Below are 25,253 nucleotides of genomic sequence, written 5' to 3'. Positions count from 1 at the left end.
TGAAAGCCTTATTAATATATATTTAGATAACAAATGTAATATATAAGTGTCCTTGTTAATTATCTTTCATTTATTAGATTTGAGTTTGAAATCTGTCAACTGTCTCGCATTGAATTCATAATATATTATTTTACTACATGAATATTATTATTATTATTATGAACCTATGTAATATTCCAATATTTGTTGATCACTCTCCTTATATGGATTGGTACGTTGCAATTGATAAATACATGTTGTTATTTTCACCTATAGGTCGAAAGGCCTACGGAATAAAATGAATGAATGGGACAAAGCAAATCAGGCGAGGGGTCTGGGGGCCGCCTAGGCCCCCAGAAGCTCTCGAATATATGGTGCAAAATCCTGCATTCTGAGGATTTCATGAACACATTTTCCAGAAAATAATTGAAGCCATTTAAGGATGTTTATTTATGGTTTTCGTGTCAAGTGTCATATTTTTTATTTGAAGTTTTGATTTATTTTTTTTTTACTTACAGAATTGCAATATCAAAATCTTAATATTTATATGGACATAAAGCGAAGAAAGGCGGGGGTCTGGGGGCCGCCTAGGCCCCCAGAAGCCCTCGAATAAATGTACACTTTTTCCAAAAAATAATTGAAGCCATGTAAAAATGTTCGTTTATTATTTTTGATGTCTAATGTCATATTTTGAATACAAAGTTACAGAATTGCACTGCCTAAAATCTGAATATCTATTCATAGAGGCACGAAGCAAAGAAAAGGATGGGGGTCTGGGGGCCGCCTAGAACGAATATACGTACCCGGTCTACTATGTCTTTAGGCCGGGTACGAATTGGACCCTATGTATCGTAGTGGAGCACTGCCTCCGAAAATCACTCGGGCACAGTTTTTCATACTTTTTTGAAGGTTTTGAAGTAATAGGGAACAATTGTAGCTCTAAAGAAGACACCATTTTCAGTCTAAAAGTCTTTTGAGCTACAATATTGCAGCTAGGGGTCGCCTATCGAAGGTTTTTATAGGACTAATGAAAGTGTATGTGAACTTTTTTTAACGATATAAGCTTTTACTTTTATACATTATCTCTCAGATTAGATAATTCATTTTCCCTAACTTACACAATCTTCATAATTCGTGTATTGGGCAATGAAAGAAAAGAAGGCTAGTGGTCTTGTCTATGGCCATACGGTGCCAGGAACCATTGCTATCATCCTGTTTTCTAATAGGGAGCCTTTTGTCATGTGCATTAATTTTTTAACATCGTTTGCCTATCTTATAACATTATCATTAAGATATGTTTTTATTGAAACAAAAAAGGAAGGCATCTGGCCATGGGGTGCACCTAGACCCTAGAAGCTCTCATTCTCTGTCGCATTCCACTTTTTTCTTTACAAACATTTTCTTAGGACAAATAAAAGGCTTCTAGAAGCATTCGGCGTCAGTAGTGATCTTGTAACTGGCGTTTTGAAAGTACGCACACATTTGTGAATTGATAGTAGGATTTAATACAGGACTTTAATGCTGATTCAAAAAATGTGTAATATATCATTTACAACCTGGAAAACGAAGGGCATGACATATAGTCAACCAACGAAGACTCATGGCCAGCTACAATTCCTTCCACCCACCCCCTCCCCATTTTCTTTTATTGCTAAGGATATCGAGATATAACCTGTCAATATTGAATATTAATGACAATAAATTATCTAATATATTGGGATTTTATCGTTTTTTTTTTTTTTTTTTTTTTTTTTTGAAAAAGTAAATACTTGAAGGGATTTACATTGTACCTTTTAAGCGATGGAGATAAAACCTTAACTTACACGAAAAAAAATATATAATTATTCCATTGCGCCTGGATACAAGTATGTTCATGCATGTATGTACCACAAAGTCGAATACATTTAGATTTTAAAATGATAACATTAAACGGTAAAGGTAGGATATGGAGCTTTCTGTCTAATTCCCACTCTATATCTAATTCCTTAATTTTTTCCCTTTCTCCCTCTTTTTTTTTCTTTCTTCCTTCTTTTCCTTCCTTCCCCTCTTTCTTTTCCCTTCTTTTTCCTTTTTCTTTTTTTTTCTCTCTCCTATTTTAGGGGGGGCGTACGCCGGGTCCGCCCCCCTTGGATCCGCGCATGGTTACATAGGCAAAAAAAAGTAGGGTCCGTCGGTCGGCAGGATTGTTTTTGAGTGTCTTTCACTCTAAAATGATGGCCAGAACCAAAGTCCGAGATCGAAATCCTGACTTTTTCATTTTTTTTTTCGTAGTAAAGTGGGGAAAAAAATTAGGGTCGGGGGTAAAAAAATTAGGGTCGGTCGGGTAACCCTAAACAGACATTTTTTCTATAAAGTGAGGGCCATCAAATACAAAATATTTTCATCACCCTGAAAAATATTTCATTTTTATGGTACAAACATTAACCAATATAGTTTTTAATTTTTAAAAGCTCACTACCTTTCTGAAATATTTTATCTTAATTTATTTATAGGAATGTAAACAAGATTGATAATTTTAAAGAGTCACAAAAGTTATTAGCAAACCGTTAATACTGACCATATATGATCACCATGCATCTCAACAATTTAATTAATATAAATTATGCATGACTTGTCTTATATATTTACCACAGTTGATCGTTTCTTATGGGTTTTTTTATATTATACATGCCTGTACAATGTATATAATTGTTTTTAAGAAACTTTGAATTTAGTAGGTTAATCTAAAATATCTTTCTGTTTAAAGTCAGCTTAGTCATTTCAATAGTTTATAGATAGAAAATGGTCGTTAATCTGGCAGCCATCTTGAATACAAAATGACAATCCCTCTACAAACACGAATTTTGATGACCTTTTACCCACATGACCTTCAGTGACCTGTAGCTAGGGTGTATAGGTTAACGTCTTTCCATTGAACTTTGTCAGATATAGGGCTTCCATATGAGTTTCTTTAAATAACAGAAATTAAATCTGAATTGTTACTCTGAGAAATAAGCTTTAGAAACAAAACAAATAAACAAAATATTTCAACAAGAAATGATTTATTTTTAGAATAATTTCTAATATTGCAAAGATAGATATAAAAGTACACATGTATATCTAATTGCACATAACATATGAATATGATTATATACTTCAAATTATAGCACTTGTTTATCTATTACAACATCTCAGTAGAAAGATTTACACTTAAAACTGTTGATTATGTTATATCACCAAGTCAAGGAGAAATATTTCAAAATAAAACTTAAATGAGTATTCAATGTAAGGGGTATACAGAAATATTATTTCTAATGATACATACAGATACATGTACATGTATATATCCAGTTTTGAGTCAAATAAATTTTTTGAAATATTCTGCATATTACAAAATTATCTGCCTTTGTAGGTAGGTATATCAAATTGCAATATCATTACAATGTACGTCATATTTTTTACGAATGTATAATGTCAATTTTTCGCAGAAAACAACGTAATATTTGCTGACAAACAAAATCAATGTCACAATCAATATCTACCCACATGGGAGATAACTTTGTAATATTCAAAAAACGTAAATAATGAGAATATGATAACAATTACTGTCAAATTCATTAACTTATCTTAATGCACATGAAACCAATTTGAGCTTTGGAAAATTCAGCAGAGCACCAGCTGATAAAACTGTTATTGAAATAAATAATAACAAATTAATGTAAACAAATAAATCCACTTCAGATTGATTTATATATAAAAAGAACAGTCTTAAAAGGAGAATGATAAACAAACACATGTTTATTATTTAATAAGTTATGCAAATGTACAATTGAGCACCGAAAGTTATCATAATCTCAAAAGAATTATCTACTACAACCTGAGTAAAAATCCAGTTAATTATACAATTGGCCAGTATTTAAGGCCAAAAATATATATATATCTGTTTAGGGTTACCTGACCAAACCTAATTTTTTTAACCCTGACCCCAATTTTTTCCCCACTTTACTAGGATTTTTTTGCAAAAGTTGGGATTTCTACCTCAATTTCTGGTTCCGGCCATAATGTTAGAGTAAAAGACACTAAAAAAAAATAAAATAAAAAAAAAACATTCTGACCTACCGACCCTATTTATTTTGACAATGTAACCCTAAACAGACATTTTCTTTGGCCTAATATATAATAGTCATGCTAATATCAAGTATATGGTGTAAGAATCATATAAACATTATTAACCTTAAACTTCAAACAACCAGGTTAGTATAACACTACATCAACCTTACAAAAAGACATAAACAACAACAATATAAATAACTTCCTGGTATATGAAACTTGAATGTTATGTTAAAATGTTTTCATTACATAATAGATGCACAGGATTTACTTTTCTTCTTGTTTTCTCCAGTATGGTGTAAAGTCTATATGATGCACCTTAGCCATCATACGAAAATACCTGTAAGTAAAGTAATATACAATACAGAATTTTTTTTTAAGATGTAAGTTGCTAAAATAAAATGTATAGAAAGCAGACTTACATCAATGACAAATTAAGGCTTGTATGGGCCCTTGAGTTCTTTACCCTAGCTGACAGAAATTCTATCAAATAATTGATTGTATTTATGCAAATACTGGTTTGAAGTCAGAAATGTACCAGTATTCTATTTCGTTAATTTACAAACATGGTATTGGTTATCATTTACGATTTATCAATAGTGATGTAATCTTGTATACATTTTAATAGACTGGTCACTAAACTCCAAGTTGTTTGGAAAACTTTTTCCGCATAGATCTATACTAGATTATCTCCCCTAGACTGGCCACCAAACCCTAAGTTGTTTGGAAAACTAGATTATCTCCCCTAGACTGGCCACCAAACCCTAAGTTGTAAAACTTTCTCAGTAGAGTCTAGATTATCTCCCCCTAGTTTGAATCTAGAGTCAGGCATGCATGTATTATGATCAAGACAAAAATGATCAAGCCAAACTTGATTGATTTTTTTTCCAATATTTTAAAGAATGGTTGTCACCGTTGCTAGTCTTCACATTTTAACAGGGGTGATTTAACCATATTCTGTTAAATCTGTCAAATTATACAGCAGTAATGGTTGTTTGGAGACTTATAACTATTTGAATACCTGTCTATGATAGCCTCTAGCCATTCCTTGTGGAGAAGTTTCTGGGTCCAACATTCAGGTATTCCATCTACACCCAGTTTACACCCCAACATTGCCCCAGCCACACAGGCATTAGAGTCGGCATCACCACCCTGGGGACAAACAATACATTCTAATTAAAGCACAGCATCATCACCCTGGGGACAAACAATACATTCTAATTAAAGCACAGCATCATCACCCTGGGGACAAACAATACATTCTAATTAAAGCACAGCATCATCACCCTGGGGACAAACAATACATTTTAAATTAAAGCACAGCATCATCACCCTGGGGACAAACAATACATTCTAATTAAAGCACAGCATCATCACCCTGGGGACAAACAATACATTTTAAATTAAAGCACAGCATCATCACCCTGGGGACAAACAATACATTCTAATTAAAGCACAGCATCTTCACCCTGGGGACAAACAATACATTCTAATTAAAGCACAGCATCATCACCCTGGGGACAAACAATACATTCTAATTAAAGCACAGCATCATCACCCTGGGGACAAACAATACATTCTAATTAAAGCACAGCATCATCACCCTGGGGACAAACAATACATTCTAATTAAAGCACAGCATCATCACCCTGGGGACAAACAATACATTCTAATTAAAGCACAGCTCATCACCCTGGGGACAAACAATACATTTTAAAAAAGCACAGCATCATCACCCTGGGGACAAACAATACATTCTAATTAAAGCACAGCATCATCATCACCCTGGGGACAAACAATACATTTTAATTAAAGCACAGCATCATCACCCTGGGGACAAACAATACATTCTAATTAAAGCACAGCATCATCACCCTGGGGACAAACAATACATTCTAATTAAAGCACAGCATCATCACCCTGGGGACAAACAATACATTCTAATTAAAGCACAGCATCATCACCCTGGGGACAAACAATACATTCTAATTTAAAGCACAGCATCATCACCCTGGGGACAAACAATACATTCTAATTAAAGCACAGCATCATCACCCTGGGGACAAACAATACATTTTAAATTAAAGCACAGCATCATCACCCTGGGGACAAACAATACATTCTAATTAAAGCACAGCATCATCACCCTGGGGACAAACAATACATTTTAAATTAAAGCACAGCATCATCACCCTGGGGACAAACAATACATTCTAATTAAAGCACAGCATCATCACCCTGGGGACAAACAATACATTTTAAATTAAAGCACAGCATCATCACCCTGGGGACAAACAATACATTCTAATTAAAGCACAGCATCATCACCCTGGGGACAAACAATACATTTTAATTAAAGCACAGCATCATCACCCTGGGGACAAACAATACATTCTAATTAAAGCACAGCATCATCACCCTGGGGACAAACAATACATTCTAATTAAAGCACAGCATCATCACCCTGGGGACAAACAATACATTCTAATTAAAGCACAGCATCATCACCCTGGGGACAAACAATACATTCTAATTAAAGCACAGCATCATCACCCTGGGGACAAACAATACATTCTAATTAAAGCACAGCATCATCACCCTGGGGACAAACAATACATTTTATTAAAGCACAGCATCATCACCCTGGGGACAAACAATACATTTTAATTAAAGCACAGCATCATCACCCTGGGGACAAACAATACATTCTAATTAAAGCACAGCATCATCACCCTGGGGACAAACAATACATTCTAATTAAAGCACAGCATCATCACCCTGGGGACAAACAATACATTTTAATTAAAGCACAGCATCATCACCCTGGGGACAAACAATACATTCTAATTAAAGCACAGCATCATCACCCTGGGGACAAACAATACATTCTAATTAAAGCACAGCATCATCACCCTGGGGACAAACAATACATTTTAAATTAAAGCACAGCATCATCACCCTGGGGACAAACAATACATTTTAAATTAAAGCACAGCATCATCACCCTGGGGACAAACAATACATTCTAATTAAAGCACAGCATCATCACCCTGGGGACAAACAATACATTCTAATTAAAGCACAGCATCATCACCCTGGGGACAAACAATACATTCTAATTAAAGCACAGCATCATCACCCTGGGGACAAACAATACATTCTAATTAAAGCACAGCATCATCACCCTGGGGACAAACAATACATTTTAAATTAAAGCACAGCATCATCACCCTGGGGACAAACAATACATTCTAATTAAAGCACACATCTCACCTGCAAACAATACATTCAATTAAAGCACACATCACCCTGGGGACAAACAATACATTCTAATTAAAGCACAGCATCATCACCCTGGGGACAAACAATACATTCTAATTAAAGCACAGCATCATCACCCTGGGGACAAACAATACATTCTAATTAAAGCACAGCATCATCACCCTGGGGACAAACAATACATTCTAATTAAAGCACAGCATCATCACCCTGGGGACAAACAATACATTCTAATTAAAGCACAGCATCATCACCCTGGGGACAAACAATACATTTAATTAAAGCACAGCATCATCACCCTGGGGACAAACAATACATTCTAATTAAAGCACAGCATCATCACCCCTGGGGACAAACAATACATTTTAAATTAAAGCACAGCATCATCACCCTGGGGACAAACAATACATTCTAATTAAAGCACAGCATCATCACCCTGGGGACAAACAATACATTCTAATTAAAGCACAGCATCATCACCCTGGGGACAAACAATACATTTTAATTAAAGCACAGCATCATCACCCTGGGGACAAACAATACATTCTAATTAAAGCACAGCATCATCACCCTGGGGACAAACAATACATTCTAATTAAAGCACAGCATCATCACCCTGGGGACAAACAATACATTCTAATTAAAGCACAGCATCATCACCCTGGGGACAAACAATACATTTTAATTAAAGCACAGCATCATCACCCTGGGGACAAACAATACATTCTAATTAAAGCACAGCATCATCACCCTGGGGACAAACAATACATTCTAATTAAAGCACAGCATCATCACCCTGGGGACAAACAATACATTCTAATTAAAGCACAGCATCATCACCCTGGGGACAAACAATACATTTTAAATAAAAGCACAGCATCATCACCCTGGGGACAAACAATACATTTTAAATTAAAGCACAGCATCTTCACCCTGGGGACAAACAATACATTCTAATTAAAGCACAGCATCATCACCCTGGGGACAAACAATACATTCTAATTAAAGCACAGCATCATCACCCTGGGGACAAACAATACATTTTAATTAAAGCACAGCATCATCACCCTGGGGACAAACAATACATTCTAATTAAAGCACAGCATCATCACCCTGGGGACAAACAATACATTTTAAATTAAAGCACAGCATCATCACCCTGGGGACAAACAATACATTCTAATTAAAGCACAGCATCATCACCCTGGGGACAAACAATACATTTTAAATTAAAGCACAGCATCATCACCCTGGGGACAAACAATACATTTTAAATTAAAGCACAGCATCATCACCCTGGGGACAAACAATACATTCTAATTAAAGCACAGCATCATCACCCTGGGGACAAACAATACATTCTAATTAAAGCACAGCATCATCACCCTGGGGACAAACAATACATTCTAATTAAAGCACAGCATCTTCACCCTGGGGACAAACAATACATTCTAATTAAAGCACAGCATCATCACCCTGGGGACAAACAATACATTCTAATTAAAGCACAGCATCATCACCCTGGGGACAAACAATACATTCTAATTAAAGCACAGCATCTCACCCTGGGGACAAACAATACATTCTAATTAAAGCACAGCATCATCACCCTGGGGACAAACAATACATTCTAATTAAAGCACAGCATCATCACCCTGGGGACAAACAATACATTCTAATTAAAGCACAGCATCATCACCCTGGGGACAAACAATACATTCTAATTAAAGCACAGCATCATCACCCTGGGGACAAACAATACATTCTAATTAAAGCACAGCATCATCACCCTGGGGACAAACAATACATTCTAATTAAAGCACAGCATCATCACCCTGGGGACAAACAATACATTCTAATTAAAGCACAGCATCATCACCCTGGGGACAAACAATACATTCTAATTAAAGCACAGCATCATCACCCTGGGGACAAACAATACATTCTAATTAAAGCACAGCATCATCACCCTGGGGACAAACAATACATTCTAATTAAAGCACAGCATCATCACCCTGGGGACAAACAATACATTCTAATTAAAGCACAGCATCATCACCCTGGGGACAAACAATACATTCTAATTAAAGCACAGCATCATCACCCTGGGGACAAACAATACATTCTAATTAAAGCACAGCATCATCACCCTGGGGACAAACAATACATTCTAATTAAAGCACAGCATCATCACCCTGGGGACAAACAATACATTCTAATTAAAGCACAGCATCATCACCCTGGGGACAAACAATAACATTCTAATTAAAGCACAGCATCATCACCCTGGGGACAAACAATACATTCTAATTAAAGCACAGCATCATCACCCTGGGGACAAACAATACATTCTAATTAAAGCACAGCATCATCACCCTGGGGACAAACAATACATTCTAATTAAAGCACAGCATCATCACCCTGGGGACAAACAATACATTCTAATTAAAGCACAGCATCATCACCCTGGGGACAAACAATACATTCTAAATTAAAGCACAGCATCATCACCCTGGGGACAAACAATACATTCTAATTAAAGCACAGCATCATCACCCTGGGGACAAACAATACATTCTAATTAAAGCACAGCATCATCACCCTGGGGACAAACAATACATTCTAATTAAAGCACAGCATCATCACCCTGGGGACAAACAATACATTTTAAATTAAAGCACAGCATCATCACCCTGGGGACAAACAATACATTCTAATTAAAGCACAGCATCATCACCCTGGGACAAACATATAACCCTCCTGGGGACAAACAATACATTCTAATTAAAGCACAGCATCATCACCCTGGGGACAAACAATACATTTAATTAAAGCACAGCATCATCACCCTGGGGACAAACAATACATTCTAATTAAAGCACAGCATCATCACCCTGGGGACAAACAATACATTCTAATTAAAGCACAGCATCATCACCCTGGGGACAAACAATACATTCTAATTAAAGCACAGCATCATCACCCTGGGGACAAACAATACATTCTAATTAAAGCACAGCATCATCACCCTGGGGACAAACAATACATTCTAAATAAAGCACAGCATCATCACCCTGGGGACAAACAATACATTCTAATTAAAGCACAGCATCATCACCCTGGGGACAAACAATACATTTTAATTAAAGCACAGCATCATCACCCTGGGGACAAACAATACATTCTAATTAAAGCACAGCATCATCACCCTGGGGACAAACAATACATTCTAATTAAAGCACAGCATCATCACCCTGGGGACAAACAATACATTCTAATTAAAGCACAGCATCATCACCCTGGGGACAAACAATACATTCTAATTAAAGCACAGCATCATCACCCTGGGGACAAACAATACATTTTAAATTAAAGCACAGCATCATCACCCTGGGGACAAACAATACATTCTAAATTAAAGCACAGCATCATCACCCTGGGGACAAACAATACATTCTAATTAAAGCACAGCATCATCACCCTGGGGACAAACAATACATTCTAATTAAAGCACAGCATCATCACCCTGGGGACAAACAATACATTCTAATTAAAGCACAGCATCATCACCCTGGGGACAAACAATACTTTACATTCTGGGAAAACAATACATTTAATAAAGCACAGCATCATCACCCTGGGGACAAACAATAACATTCATAATTAAACACAGCATCATCACCCTGGGGACAAACAATACATTTAATTAAAGCACAGCATCATCACCCTGGGGACAAACAATACATTCTAATTAAAGCACAGCATCATCACCCTGGGGACAAACAATACATTCTAATTAAAGCACAGCATCATCACCCTGGGGACAAACAATACTTCTAATTAAAGCACAGCATCATCACCCTGGGGACAAACAATACATTCTAATTAAAGCACAGCATCATCACCCTGGGGACAAACAATACATTCTAAATTAAAGCACAGCATCATCACCCTGGGGACAAACAATACATTCTAATTAAAGCACAGCATCATCACCCTGGGGACAAACAATACATTCTAATTAAAGCACAGCATCATCACCCTGGGGACAAACAATACATTCTAATTAAAGCACAGCATCATCACCCTGGGGACAAACAATACATTCTAATTAAAGCACAGCATCATCACCCTGGGGACAAACAATACATTCTAATTAAAGCACAGCATCATCACCCTGGGGACAAACAATACATTTTAAATTAAAGCACAGCATCATCACCCTGGGGACAAACAATACATTCTAAATTAAAGCACAGCATCATCACCCTGGGGACAAACAATACATTTTAAATTAAAGCACAGCATCATCACCCTGGGGACAAACAATACATTCTAATTAAAGCACAGCATCATCACCCTGGGGACAAACAATACATTTTAAATTAAAGCACAGCATCATCACCCTGGGGACAAACAATACATTTTAATTAAAGCACAGCATCATCACCCTGGGGACAAACAATACATTCTAATTAAAGCACAGCATCATCACCTTTGGGACAAGCAATACAATTTTAATTAAAGGAAAACAGAAACAAAATCCAAGACTCAGTGTGGCCACTTTCTTCAATTCAGCTCTGAAATCTTTCGGATACAATAAATATTATGACCTTTTTTGGCACATACAAGTGCATAGATGGAGGGTTTTGTACATAAACACATTTTAATAGGAGCATAGCATGTATAAGCTTGCATGTGAAGGATTTTGCATGCAAAATTCAAGTATGAACATCAAAGCTCTTTTTTTTAATTAATAACCAATTTGATTTCAATTATGTTTGCCAATGATGTATTAGAACTTAAGTACAGAGAGTTTATGAGGTCACCAGACACTAGAGACACTAGTGGGATGATATCAGGTCCTCGATGGAACTGAGTGATAAAAAGGATCTGTATTTTAGATTGGGTTTGATCTCTCTCGCATTATCATATGGAAATATGTATCTCGTAAAAATAATTGAAATAGGTTTAATGTACTGCATTCCCCGTTATTAGTGCCCCTCCCCCCATAAGCGTCCCTCCCCTTTTCTGGGGTAGAGCTGATGAGTAAATAAAACGCCCTCATCCCATGAATTTAACAATGTTTTACAACATGCGATGCCTATAACATCAACATTGTATCCCATATTACATTAACTTACAAGTCTTTTACATGTAAATCCCGATATACAGTGTAATAATCTATCTCAAAGAAAAAAAACCACATATATATACATGTTTACTGTAACAGATTACTTTATCATAAATACATAAAGATTTCAAATATGGCTGAATAACAACTTAGATATTCGTTCATTAATAAGCACCCCCTTGTTACAATTATTTAAGCGCCCTGGGCGCTAATTACGGTGAATACGGAACATGAGATAAACATTGTGAAGATTTTGCACGCTTGTATCATACCTGCATCACTATCTTGGTAATTGCTTTCCTGAAGTTGTCTTGTTTTAACGCCCAGAAAGCTGATCCCATAGATTTGTAGGTGTATCCTATTTTGCCGCTTTCATCCAATTTTAACTCCTTTAGTTTTGTACACTTTAGATAGGTCTTCAGTTCTTTTTTCTGAAACAAATAAGACATTGAATACTGTAAGCCCATACATGTAAAGTAGATAAAATATGATAATTAATAAGAAAACCAAAAAAATCTAATTGTAAAAGAAAGCAAAAATTAGGAAAATTAAAAGAAGAAAATTCTTCAGTGCATCTACTGGTATTAGATCTACTAGAGGAGATACTTGTCTCACTATTCAATGACAAAACAGTAGTAGTTAGTAATGAGAACCTAATGTAACAGGGAGAGAATAGTGTGTCGCCAGCCAGACTCGAACCAGCGACCTCAGACTTACTGGTCCGCCGCTATATCGACTGAGCTAAAGGGAAATTGAGTCTAGCATGAAGCTAGAAGGTGGCAGTCTCAGAGTCATGCTATACAGGTATTAAATTCTTGTTGCTTCACTCCATTTATATAAACAGAACAAAAGGAAGGGAAGTAACTCTGAGGAATCGGAATGTCTTTCCTTAGTTTGTTACCTCTTTCTCAGTTTCCAGACACTTTGAAGCATGGTCATAACTTTCATTGATGATTTCTTTGATGTTATAGTTTCCTTTCTTGTCGAGATGTTTTGGTTGTCTTTGTAACATCAGGGCTATGGCCACACAAACAGCTACAGCTGACGCCCAACATCTGATCAAGGACAAAAATGAAATGCTATTAATATTTGTCTTATTTTCACTTAAACCTCAAGACAAACATTCAATTGTAACTTGACAGCATGAATAAGAGTACCTATTCAGAAAATTAACTCATTCACCCCTGGAGACACATTTAGACCCTTCTAAATCAAAGACTAGACCAGTCCATTATCAAATTTCAGGGGTAAATGAGTTAATGTCATTGCCTCTATATGAAATGGGAAGCAATAGTACAGGATGTGATGGAATTGGTTTGGGTTGTTTAAAATCAAGATTTAGGTAAATAGGCCACTTCCTTTCTCAACATAAACTTGGCTACCAAGGATTTGGGCAAGGTGAAATGGAAATTTTATACTCCCATATTGCAAGGGGTATAAAAGATACCTGCACAGAACATCTCCTTTTAGCTATCGCTATGGTTACTGTACCCCTCCTTTCCTTGGGTCACTGTGTGTGGTTTAGCTATCGCTATGGTTACTGTACCCTTCCTTTCCTCGGGTCACCATGTGTGGTTTAGCTATCGCTATGGTTACTGTACCCTTCCTTACCTCGGGTCACCATGTGTGGTTTTAGCTATCGCTATGGTTACTGTACCCATCCTTACCTCGGGTCACTGTGTGTGGTTTTAGCTATCGCTATGGTTACTGTACCCTTCCTTACCTCGGGTCACCATGTGTGGTTTTAGCTATCGCTATGGTTATTGTACCCTTCCTTACCTCTGGTCAACATGTGTGGTTTTAGCTATCGCTATGGTTACTGTACCCTTCCTTACCTCGGGTCACCATGTGTGGTTTTAGCTATTGCTATGGTTACTGTACCCTTCCTTACCTCTGGTCACAGTGTGCGGTTTAGCTATCGCTATGGTTACTGTACCCTTCCTTACCTCGGGTCACCATGTGTGGTTTTAGCTATCGCTATGGCGTTCTGCACCACCAGATCTATATCAGCGTACATATGGACCCCTAAGATGCTCGTCCTCATCACAGCTCCATTGGCAGCCATTTTTTTACCGTTCGCCGTCCACACCAGGTCTGCTGCCTGTCAATTCAATATCACACACAAAAATTTACAGAAATTCCTGACCGGTCATCAAGTACTATAGTAAAACCTGCCTTAACGACAACCTCTGTATGATGACCACTGGCTTAATAAGACCATCGTCTTGTGATTTCAAATGACAAATTTCATGATAAACGTAATTGATAAAGGCCACTGATAGCTGTAACGACTATTTTTCATTGACACATATATTTTTTTCTACCAGTGATACAAAAACAGAAAACTCACAGCATGAGGATCATTCACATAATTTGGGTTATTGAGAACTGTTGAAGTTGTCTTCCCTTGGCCCATTCCAACAAAATCCCCTAACTCAGGAAATCCTTTCCTACACCAACCCTTGATCCGTCTTCCATAATCAAAAATATCAACCTGTTCAAACAAAGGAATATACATGATATATAGATATAACATAGAGAGTTGTCAACCTGTTCAAACAAAGGAATACATTAAGTAAAAATTAGAAAATAGAGAGTTATAATGACAATTTTGCATTAATTATTTGTTGGACTGTAATGAATCTGCCTTTCCAGAGTTATCAGCCCTTACAGGTTAAGGTATCTTAGAGTTATTTGCCCTTACGTGTTAATGTATCTTAGAGTTATCTGCCATTTCATGTTAAGGTATCTTAGAGTTATCTACCCTGACTTGTTGAAGTATCTTAGAGTTATCTGCCCCTAAAGGTTGAGGTTTCTCAGAGTTATCTGCCCTTACAAGTTAAAGTATCTTAGACTTATCTGCCCTTATATGTTAAAGTATCTTAGAGTTATCTACCCTGACATGTTGAGGTATCTTAGAGTTATCTGCCATTAAAGGTTAAGGTTTCTCAGAGTTATCTGCCCTTACATGTTTAAGTATCTTAGAGTTATCTGCCCTAATATGTTAAAGTATTAAAGAGTTATCTGCCCTTACATGTTAAGGTATCTCAGAGTTATCTGCCCTTAAATGTTAAAGTATCTTAGAGTTATCTGTCCTTATATGTTAAAGTATCTTAGAGTTATCTGCCCTTACATGTTTAGGTATCTTAGAGTTATTTGCCCTTAAAATATCTTAGATTTATCTGCCCTTTCATGTTAAGGTATCTGAGAGTTATCTGCCCTTAAATGTTAAAGTATCTTAGAGTTATCTGCCCTTGTATGTTAAGGTATCTTAGAGTTATCTGCCCTTACATGTTAAAGTATCTTAGAGTTATCTGCCCTTACATGTTAAGGTATCTTAGAGTTATCTGCCCTTACATGTTAAGGTATCTTAGAGTTATCTGCCCTTATATGTTAAGGCATTGAGTGTGAAGTCATTAATTATTAGTCAAACTCATGTCTTCTTTTCTGAAAAATATGACATTATACTGACAGCCATAAGATGCGACAATCAAAACCTACATACCCACAAGGGCAGATAATCCTGTATTAGGATGCCCAACTAGGCTTGGATACCGTTAAGAAACCGTACGATACCATATCAGTATCAATAAAATGATACAGGTATTTTAATGATACCAATATTAATTAACACTGACACTTTTGAAGAAATACACTGGTGATCTAACACGATACATATCAATTTTAATTGCTTTAACATTATTATATTTACACTTGCTAGACTTGGTCACTATACGCTAATACTAGCCGATTTTGTTTACCATAACTGCATGGTAACATTGAACTTTGAACTTGCGTAAGGAAATGTTCTGTGCAACGTAAAAGGACTACTTTTTTAAAAAAGAAACACATGGCTTTGTTTACATTTTGACGCAACATTACGTGTATATTGTTGTTTTTCATAGAATTTTGGAAAAATGTAAACAATATATACATGTTTTATATTTATATATGATTCAAACAATTTTTAAATTAACAATTGTATAAAGAAACGGAAAAATATCCCGACCAGGGCGACGTGCTTTCATTTTTGTTAAAAATGATGGGTGACAAATGTAAACATTACCTCTGTGCCTATGTTCGTCCTACGATCGAGTCTTTGGGGTGGACGGGTGTGAGACCCTCTGATAGAGGTCAGTTATAAACATATCCTCTTGTCTTTGTTCTTAGAGTATTTAATCAAGTGTATTATAAAACATGCACCGCTAATGATCCATCGAACACAAGTGAAATTGTTTCATCTGTCGATGGCGATATGGATCTAAGCGTAGATTATACAATCACATGGCTTCCAAGGATGTAATATCGTCAAGTCAGACGACATCTCAAACACATGGAGCTACTTGAAAATCGGTGTTTTGACAACTTCGGCAAACTAAAGTGTGTAAGCGTGCGTCAGCTTCGCCTCGCTGCACAATAACGGTCACCGAGTTCACACATGTGGCCGTGTACAAATTCTTTATGTTATTACGCTATATATATTAACTTTTAACAAAATTGAATATATATTTAAAGTTCTGATCTGATTAAATAAAATTATCTCTGAAATTTACTTTGTTTGTCATGTTTATTTTCACTAAAATATTGAACTTTTTTGTCGTCGCGGATGAATAATTCTACCTTACGTGAAGCGTCATCATTCGCTGTTCAATTGAGTAAGCTCCTCCCACTTTTGACCGACTTTTATTGAATAATTACGTCACTTTCAAATGATGATTTTATTGCATAAAATATAAATAAAAAGTCGTGTGAGTGTAAATATAGGGATTGGATTTCGTTTTTATGTTAACCATGCTTGTGTGGAGCAATTCCTCTAAGAATATATTCAATATGGGACGCTAACGCGTCCCATATTGAATATATTCTTAGAGGAATTGCTCCATACAAGCATGGTTAACATAAAAACGAAATCCAATCCCTATATTATACACAAGTTGGTGTGCAAATTAGACTTAAGAATTAATAACAGAAGCTGTCTTAAGAAAATCAGTTATCATTTATATAATTACCTTTCCTCGTGTCTCGATAAGAGACAGCAGTATGAGAATCATCTGGTCTGTATCGTCTGTCCAATCACCGACTTTCCATCGCGTGCGATGACCATCACACACAATTTCCTTATGGTAGTATTCTAATTCGCTCTTCACCGTTTTGTAATACTAGGGATGACAAAAAATGTCAAATAATATTTCAAAATGTCACTGAAAATAAAATGGATTGCCTTGAAACTACTGTTCTATTTTAGACAATTTCACACAAATTCCTTCAAACAAATTTTTCGTTCGTACACTCTTTTTCAGAAATGATTTTATTACCATATACGTCCTTAGACATGTATTATTGCATGTACATTCCAATATTTTCATAAAGAACTGTTCTAGCATCTGAAATAGACGCGTCCAAAGCTTGGTGGGTTTAGAGATAAGCATGCAAGCTTAAATCATAGAAGAAGAATATTTCAAGTCTTTTAAAAATACATATTACACTTTTAAATATGCATATTTCAAGGAAGAAATACTGTACTATTTTCCTCTGAATTCAAAGGAAGCCTCTGAAATTATTGAGCATGAATATCTGCTAATGAACTCTTCCAAGTTCAGATAACCACACATAAAAAGTGAATAAGATTGAGCAATTTTGAGACTATCCTACCGTGTCACATTCCTTCTTTGTTAGAAACTCTGTCAGTAGTCCAATAGCATCCCCTGAACATTGTCCAAAGATTGTTCCCAAAATTCTTTGTACTGTATCGTTGGTAACAGCAAATGCCTCTGCACCAACAGAGAGAAAAACTTCATCGTCACTTCCTGATGCTACTGTGGTGCATGCAACTGTAAGTGAAGCTGTAGCGCCATCTATTGGAGAATTTGTAGCGTCATCTATTGTTGAGGGTGTAGCGTCATCTTTTGGTGAGGATGTAGCGCCATCTTTTGGAGAATTTGTAACGCCATCTATTGGTGAGGGTGTAGCGCCATCTTTTGGTGAGGATGTAGCGCCATCTATTGGTGAGGATGTAGCGCCATCTTCTGGAGAAACTGTAGCACCATCTACTGGAGAATCGGTAGCGCCACCTATTGGTGAGGATGTAGCATCATCTGTTGCTGGATTTCTGTCTAGATCGCCATTTAATGATATTTCTCCATCGAGCGGTGATTTTTCAGTCTGTGAATCAACAATCGAGGAATAATTAATAATTAATCATCCATCGAGCGGTGATTTTTCAGTCTGTGAATCAATAATCGAGGAATAATTAATAATTAATCATTTCTCTACCTACAGTACTATCTGGCAGTGAAGAATGTCCATCAACACCATCTATCTACATAAATATAAACAAAATGTACATATTTATTATTTTGGCAAACAATTTTACAAACTGATTTTATTTAATATTTCTTTGTACATGTACTACACATACGTACCAGGATAATGCTTTAAACTTAATTGCATTTTTTTTTATTTCATCTTTAGAGAAAGACATATCTATGCTGTATCTTACACGGAAACACATGTACAACACACAAAAGAAAATATAGAATATATACCATATATTGCAGATTTTTCTATTTATTCAGTAGAAAGTACATGCATTGCATCTTTTTTACTTGTTTAACAATAACCATTCCTGGTAATTAATATAGCTACATGTATACTATAGGTGCATTAGGGAAAAAAATGATTTCTGTAATTTGGGAGGATGGCGCTATCTGAATTAATTTAAATAATAATTCTTGTTTTGTTACCTTCCAGTGTGTAATTTCTTATCACGGTTATTAGTATCAGCCTGCTTTTTTTTTATATCACAATAACATTACAGTGAATGGGAATAATTCACGTACCATGTGATACCCGATAATGTTTGTGCGGGACTATTGGTTGTATCGTTTTCTGTTGTTTCAGCGGGAATATAACAAAGAGCATGAATTACCACACAAACGTTATCGGGTAATGCGTGGTAAGTGAATTACCGCACAAACGTTATCAGGTATCACGTAGTACGTGAATTACCGCACAAACGTTATGGGGTAATGCGTGGTAAGTGAATTACCGCACAAACGTTATCAGGTATCACGTAGTACGTGAATTACCACACAAACGTTATCGGGTAATGCGTGGTAAGTGAATTACCGCACAAACGTTATCAGGTATCACGTAGTACGTGAATTACCATACAAACGTTATCAGGGTATCACGTAGTACGTGAATTACCATACAAACGTTATCGGGTATCACGTGGTACGTGAATTATTCCCATTATCTTCCCTTGCCCACCACATGATCAACACATTCATTCTATAAAATCACTGCTTGTCACCCTTATATCGGGGGTTTCAATATCAGGCAGTACACACTGCTTGTCACCCTTATATCAGGGGTTTACAGGCAGTACACACTGCTTGTCACCCTTATATCAGGGGTTTACAGGCAGTACACACTGCTTGTCACCCTTATATCAGGGGTTTACAGGCAGTACACACTGCTTGTCACCCTTATATCAGGGGTTTACAGGCAGTACACACTGCTTGTCACCCTTATATCAGGGTTTACAGGCAGTACACACTGCTTGTCACCCTTATATCAGGGGTTTACAGGCAGTACACACTGCTTGTCACCCTTATATCAGGGTTTACAGGCAGTACACACTGCTTGTCACCCTTACATCAGGGGTTTACAGGCAGTACACACTGCTTGTCACCCTTACATCAGGGGTTTACAGGCAGTACACACTGCTTGTCACCCTTACATCAGGGGTTTACAGGCAGTACACACTGCTTGTCACCCTTACATCAGGGGTTTACAGGCAGTACACACTGCTTGTCACCCTTACATCAGGGGTTTACAGGCAGTACACACTGCTTGTCACCCTTATATCAGGGGTTTACAGGCAGTACACACTGCTTGTCACCCTTATATCAGGGGTTTACAGGCAGTACACACTGCTTGTCACCCTTATATCAGGGTTTACAGGCAGTACAACTGCTTGTCACCTTATCAGGGTTACAGGCAGTACACACTGCTTGTCACCCTTATATCAGGGGTTACAGGCAGTACACACTGCTTGTCACCCTTACATCAGGGGTTTACAGGCAGTACACACTGCTTGTCACCCTTATATCAGGGGTTTACAGGCAGTACACACTGCTTGTCACCCTTACATCAGGGGTTTACAGGCAGTACACACTGCTTGTCACCCTTACATCAGGGGTTTACAGGCAGTACACACTGCTTGTCACCCTTACATCAGGGGTTTACAGGCAGTACACACTGCTTGTCACCCTTACATCAGGGGTTTACAGGCAGTACACACTGCTTGTCACCCTTATATCAGGGTTTATCAGGGGTGTCACCCTTATATCAGGGGTTACAGGCAGTACACACTGCTTGTCACCCTTATATCAGGGGTTTACAGCTTGTCACCTTAGTTTACAGCAGTACACACTGCTTGTCACCCTTATATAAGGGGTTTACGCTAACGCTTTCACTAACGGTTTACAGCAACACACTGCTTGTCACCCTTATATCAGGGGTTTACAGGCAGTACACACTGCTTGTCACCCTTATATCAGGGGTTTACAGGCAGTACACACTGCTTGTCACCCTTATATCAGGGTTTACAGGCAGTACACACTGCTTGTCACCCTTATATCAGGGGTTTACAGGCAGTACACACTGGCTTGTCACCTTATATCAGGGGTTTACAGGCAGTACACACTGCTTGTCACCTTATATCAGGGTTACAGGCAGTACACACTGCTTGTCACCCTTATATCAGGGGTTTACAGGCAGTACACACTGCTTGTCACCCTTATACAGGGTTACACTACACACTGCTTGTCACCCTTATATCAGGGGTTTACAGGCAGTACACAGTATAGTATGGCTGTAGTACCACCTGATTTGGGCCACAGGGACCTGGCACGAAAAAATTTAACCAATATAGTATACATATATATATTATAGTATCAAGGGTATGAACTCGGCGGTCGAGAAAAACGAACCTATTTTCTTAAACCGTGATTATTTTAATAAATGGGTTCTATACAACATTGACGGATATCTTACCTTAAAGAGAAATAATTTATCTTTCCATTGAGTGCTTGATGAACAAAATTGGCCAAGTATTGACGAAGTTATGGCTTGATGAATCGGGAAATTTGCTAAAAATATGCTAGGTAGACATTTCCCTGTCCGGTCGAAATGTCGTCTCGGCTCTAATGGGTACCTCAAAAACCAAGCCAAAATCACAAAATCTACGCTTGTGGTGGTAAACAGTACCCATAACTGTGTTCATCCACAATCTCCTTTGGAGGTGTCATGACCCATACTTTGTAGAAACTCCATTTAAACATCGTGTAGCTCACTTACTTTAACCGTCACCGCCATGTTCATTTTTCTCTCGGAACGCTTCTCGACTTTACATATCGTGACTACATTATGCAAATTATGTAATGTTGTGCTTGTGTGTAAACTCGAGAAGCGTTCCGAGAGAAAAATGAACATGGCGGTGACGGTTAAAGTAAGTGAGCTACACGATGTTTAAATGGAGTTTCTACAAAGTACGGGTCATGACACCTCCAAAGGAGATTGTGGATGAACACAGTTATGGGTACTGTTTACCACCACAAGCGTAGATTTTGTGATTTTGGCTTGGTTTTTGAGGTACCCATTAGAGCCGAGACGACATTAATTTCGACCGGACAGGGAAATGTCTACCTAGCATATTTTTAGCAAATTTCCCGATTCATCAAGCCATAACTTCGTCAATACTTGGCCAATTTTGTTCATCAAGCACTCAATGGAAAGATAAATTATTTCTCTTTAAGGTAAGATATCCTTCAATGTTGTATAGAACCCATTTATTAAAATAATCACGGTTTTAAGAAAATAGGTTCGTTTTTCTCGACCGCCGAGTTCATACCCTTGATACTATAATATATATATATGTATACTGTTAGTTAAAAAAATCGTGCCAGGTCCCTGTGATTTGGGCTTAATTAAATTAGATAGCTAGTTTACAGATGGTATAGAAAAGTAACCCTTGAAATTGCAATTGTACCACCTCTCCTGAAAAATAATGAAACCTCTGTTTATTATTGCCCTTTGTCTACCTCAATAATTATATTTGACAATCTAAATTATCTCCCCTTGTCATCAACCTCGATTATCTCCCCTAGGCCTAAACCGATGTACATCGGGTCAAAATTGAACTGAACATGTACATGTACACTTGTTCTCTATATATTAATGCATTTATGGTGATATAGTAAACCCTGTAGTATTGAGAAATTTGGTGGTTGAAACCGTAAGATTTGATAGTTAATAGTATTGTATTCCCGTTTTTCTGCTCCTCTTACTTATTCATGTAATTGCCACAGGAACTAGTAGACGTTCTGTCAATAATATCACAGGAGTTTGACGTTCTGTCAATAATATATAGTATACATATATAAAAAAATATCCCTATATACTATATAAAAAGTGTTTTTATATAGTATCTAGGGGTATTTTTTATATGTATACTATGTATTATTGACAGAACGTCAAACTCCTGTGTAATATTACAAATACAGAAGTATGTATGCGCGCACCTTTGCGCATTACTTCATTAACAGATTAAGCCTAGATGCTCATCACCCACTGACCAGTGTACATGTTCTCTACCAATCTTAATTAGGACTTATCTTGTGGCAATTAATCACATTTTACCTGTTTGTCCATATTGCTGAGAATTCAGATTTCTATCGCCTCCACAGCCGGCTCCTCCACATCTCATGGCTACTTCCTCTTCGTTCTGCCATATTTATAGTTTACACATGTGTAGATTATTTATATCCATGCGTCACTGAGCTATAAATATACCTTATCAGCCACATCTAAGGGGAGGCAACTCGTATACACAATACACACTTACAACTGTAGTGTGGTTGTGGGACGGGAGTGGTATTTGAACATTTGTCATTGTGCTGCAATTTATTAATTCTCACCTAAAAATGGATACATACATGAACTTAAGGGTGTACACTTCTGAGAAGTCAAAATTTTCTTGTATTAATTTTTTTCTCATATAGATTTTTGGAAATAGGAGTTCAAGCCATAAAAGAAAATGGAAGAAAATATTGTCACTCAAAGATACCTAGTTGACAAAATATTGGATTTTATGGGAATTTTGCCGTTTTGACCATGTACACAAGAGATTAAAGCCATAATTTCCCTAATGAGGTGTTTGATATGTATGGATGTTTGTAGAATTTACGTTCCATTAGTCTTCTTTAGAAATATACCAGTTTTGATTATTAAGACTGATATTTTTTCTCAGAATAACAACATACGCTGCCCCTACCCCTTTAATTTGAGCTACAAAATGCACCTTTTTTGCCAAAGTTAACTCGTTATAGAAAAAGTTCTGGTATTAAACTTTTGTTAATATTTTGCATATCAACAAGGAATGGGTTGTTCTTTCTAAATCAGGTAGAAAAATGAGGGGTTCGTGTGCTTACTTTTTTGTCCCATTTGAATACCTGTTATTTTTCAGTATTTTAGATTAAAATTCAAAAGTGCTCATATTACCATTAAACGTAAAAATAAAGTGACAAAAGTGTATCATTTCACACATTAATGCTCAATATTTTAATTACTACGAACCCAGTAAAGATTTACAGCAAAACCTAGCTCGATACAGCTAAAAATACTGGCGCAGTGATGATTTGAGTAAAAACAATTTCAGTAAAAAATGGTAAAACTGTGGCTCTACTCAAAGCGAAAAAAGACACAATTTCAAAATGGCTGTCGAATAGGCCATTTCTTAAAATCCCCGTATAAAAAATCTTCTAAAAATAGATATGAATTTTTTTGACAAAATTTGCAACTGGCAACTTGCTACAGATATTGATAGATTGTATTTGAAAATCTCATAACTTCTTTGATCTATGTCGAAACCTCAAAAGAATACATCCTTAACTAACGATTTAAATTACACGTAAAACCGAATGTTTATCAAAGTTTGCTGAATTTATCAGAGATACATATATGTATTGTAGCCACATCAAGGTCTTGGATCACTAACAACATTAACAGAAGTTCATTGTTGTAATTGAAAAAAAAACCGATATTGATAGTGGCTACATAAAATTTTATACAGTCCCTCACAAAAGACCAACATTCCAAATTGGAAAGCTCCCAAATTATTTGGTAAAGTTTAAAGTTGAAATAATTTGTGTATAATTCATATATACTTTATAACGATTTACATACATGTACGTGTTTGTATAAATATTCAACATAACCAATCCTTATAATTCATTTTAAATTTTTGGACTATTTTGTCTATGAAATCTACGCCGTCATCTCAACCAATCATATGCGACGTTACAAACGGCGACGCCTTTTTTTCCCATTATGGGCTGATAAAGTACATTTTAAGCCAATGAATATACTGGTTAAAAGCGAAATTGAATTATTTTAGTGCACAAGATAGGTTTTGATTCGTTCTAGGATGGGTAGGGAGGAGCACTTGGATGAAATGGCCCCAGACCAGAATTATAATTTGCACTAAAATGTTTATACAAGAGGAAAATAAAACTTACATACTTTAAAAATCTTGTAACTGATTCAAATATATTAAAAGCAACTATTCAAGTAGACCAGAACAGTAAATTCAAGAATACCAAAATGCCTGGTCGTTTCCAAGATGTTTTCATTTTAATAAGACTACAATGCGAAGTTCGGGAAAATTCCGAATAAAATGCTTAAACTACTTAGAGAGCCCCACAAC

The 25,253-nt window shown here is 36.6% G+C and overlaps 1 protein-coding gene across 1 annotated transcript; it reads right to left on the bottom strand.

The window, feature by feature from the left end:
* Positions 1–3,738: 3,738 nt before the first annotated feature.
* LOC138304793 (ADP-ribosyl-[dinitrogen reductase] glycohydrolase-like) lies at positions 3,739–23,330 on the bottom strand. Its single transcript, XM_069245069.1, has 9 exons — positions 23,189–23,330; positions 18,134–18,643; positions 17,491–17,640; positions 14,832–14,975; positions 14,428–14,582; positions 13,383–13,536; positions 12,754–12,912; positions 5,090–5,220; positions 3,739–4,408 (listed from the first exon to the last, which is right to left on the bottom strand). Exons 1-9 carry the CDS (start codon positions 23,198–23,200, stop codon positions 4,336–4,338), a joined length of 1,488 nt encoding a protein of 495 aa, XP_069101170.1. The 5' UTR covers positions 23,201–23,330; the 3' UTR covers positions 3,739–4,335.
* Positions 23,331–25,253: the final 1,923 nt, after the last annotated feature.

Source organism: Argopecten irradians, chromosome 12 (assembly GCF_041381155.1).
Source record: "Argopecten irradians isolate NY chromosome 12, Ai_NY, whole genome shotgun sequence".
In the NCBI taxonomy this organism is placed as follows: domain Eukaryota; kingdom Metazoa; phylum Mollusca; class Bivalvia; order Pectinida; family Pectinidae; genus Argopecten; species Argopecten irradians.
The sequence above is the reverse complement of the archived record's forward strand: the minus strand, read 5'-3'. Positions and strand labels throughout refer to the sequence as shown.

What these genes read in the sequence shown, in the direction of transcription:
- LOC138304793 (XM_069245069.1), bottom strand. An exon ending in TTATCGAGACACGAGGAAAG is followed by an intron (nt 14,976 to 17,490) that starts GTAATTATATAA and finishes TTGTTTGAACAG; the next exon opens with GTTGATATTTTTGATTATGG. An exon ending in CTAGAGGCTATCATAGACAG is followed by an intron (nt 4,409 to 5,089) that starts GTATTCAAATAG and finishes CTTTACTTACAG; the next exon opens with GTATTTTCGTATGATGGCTA.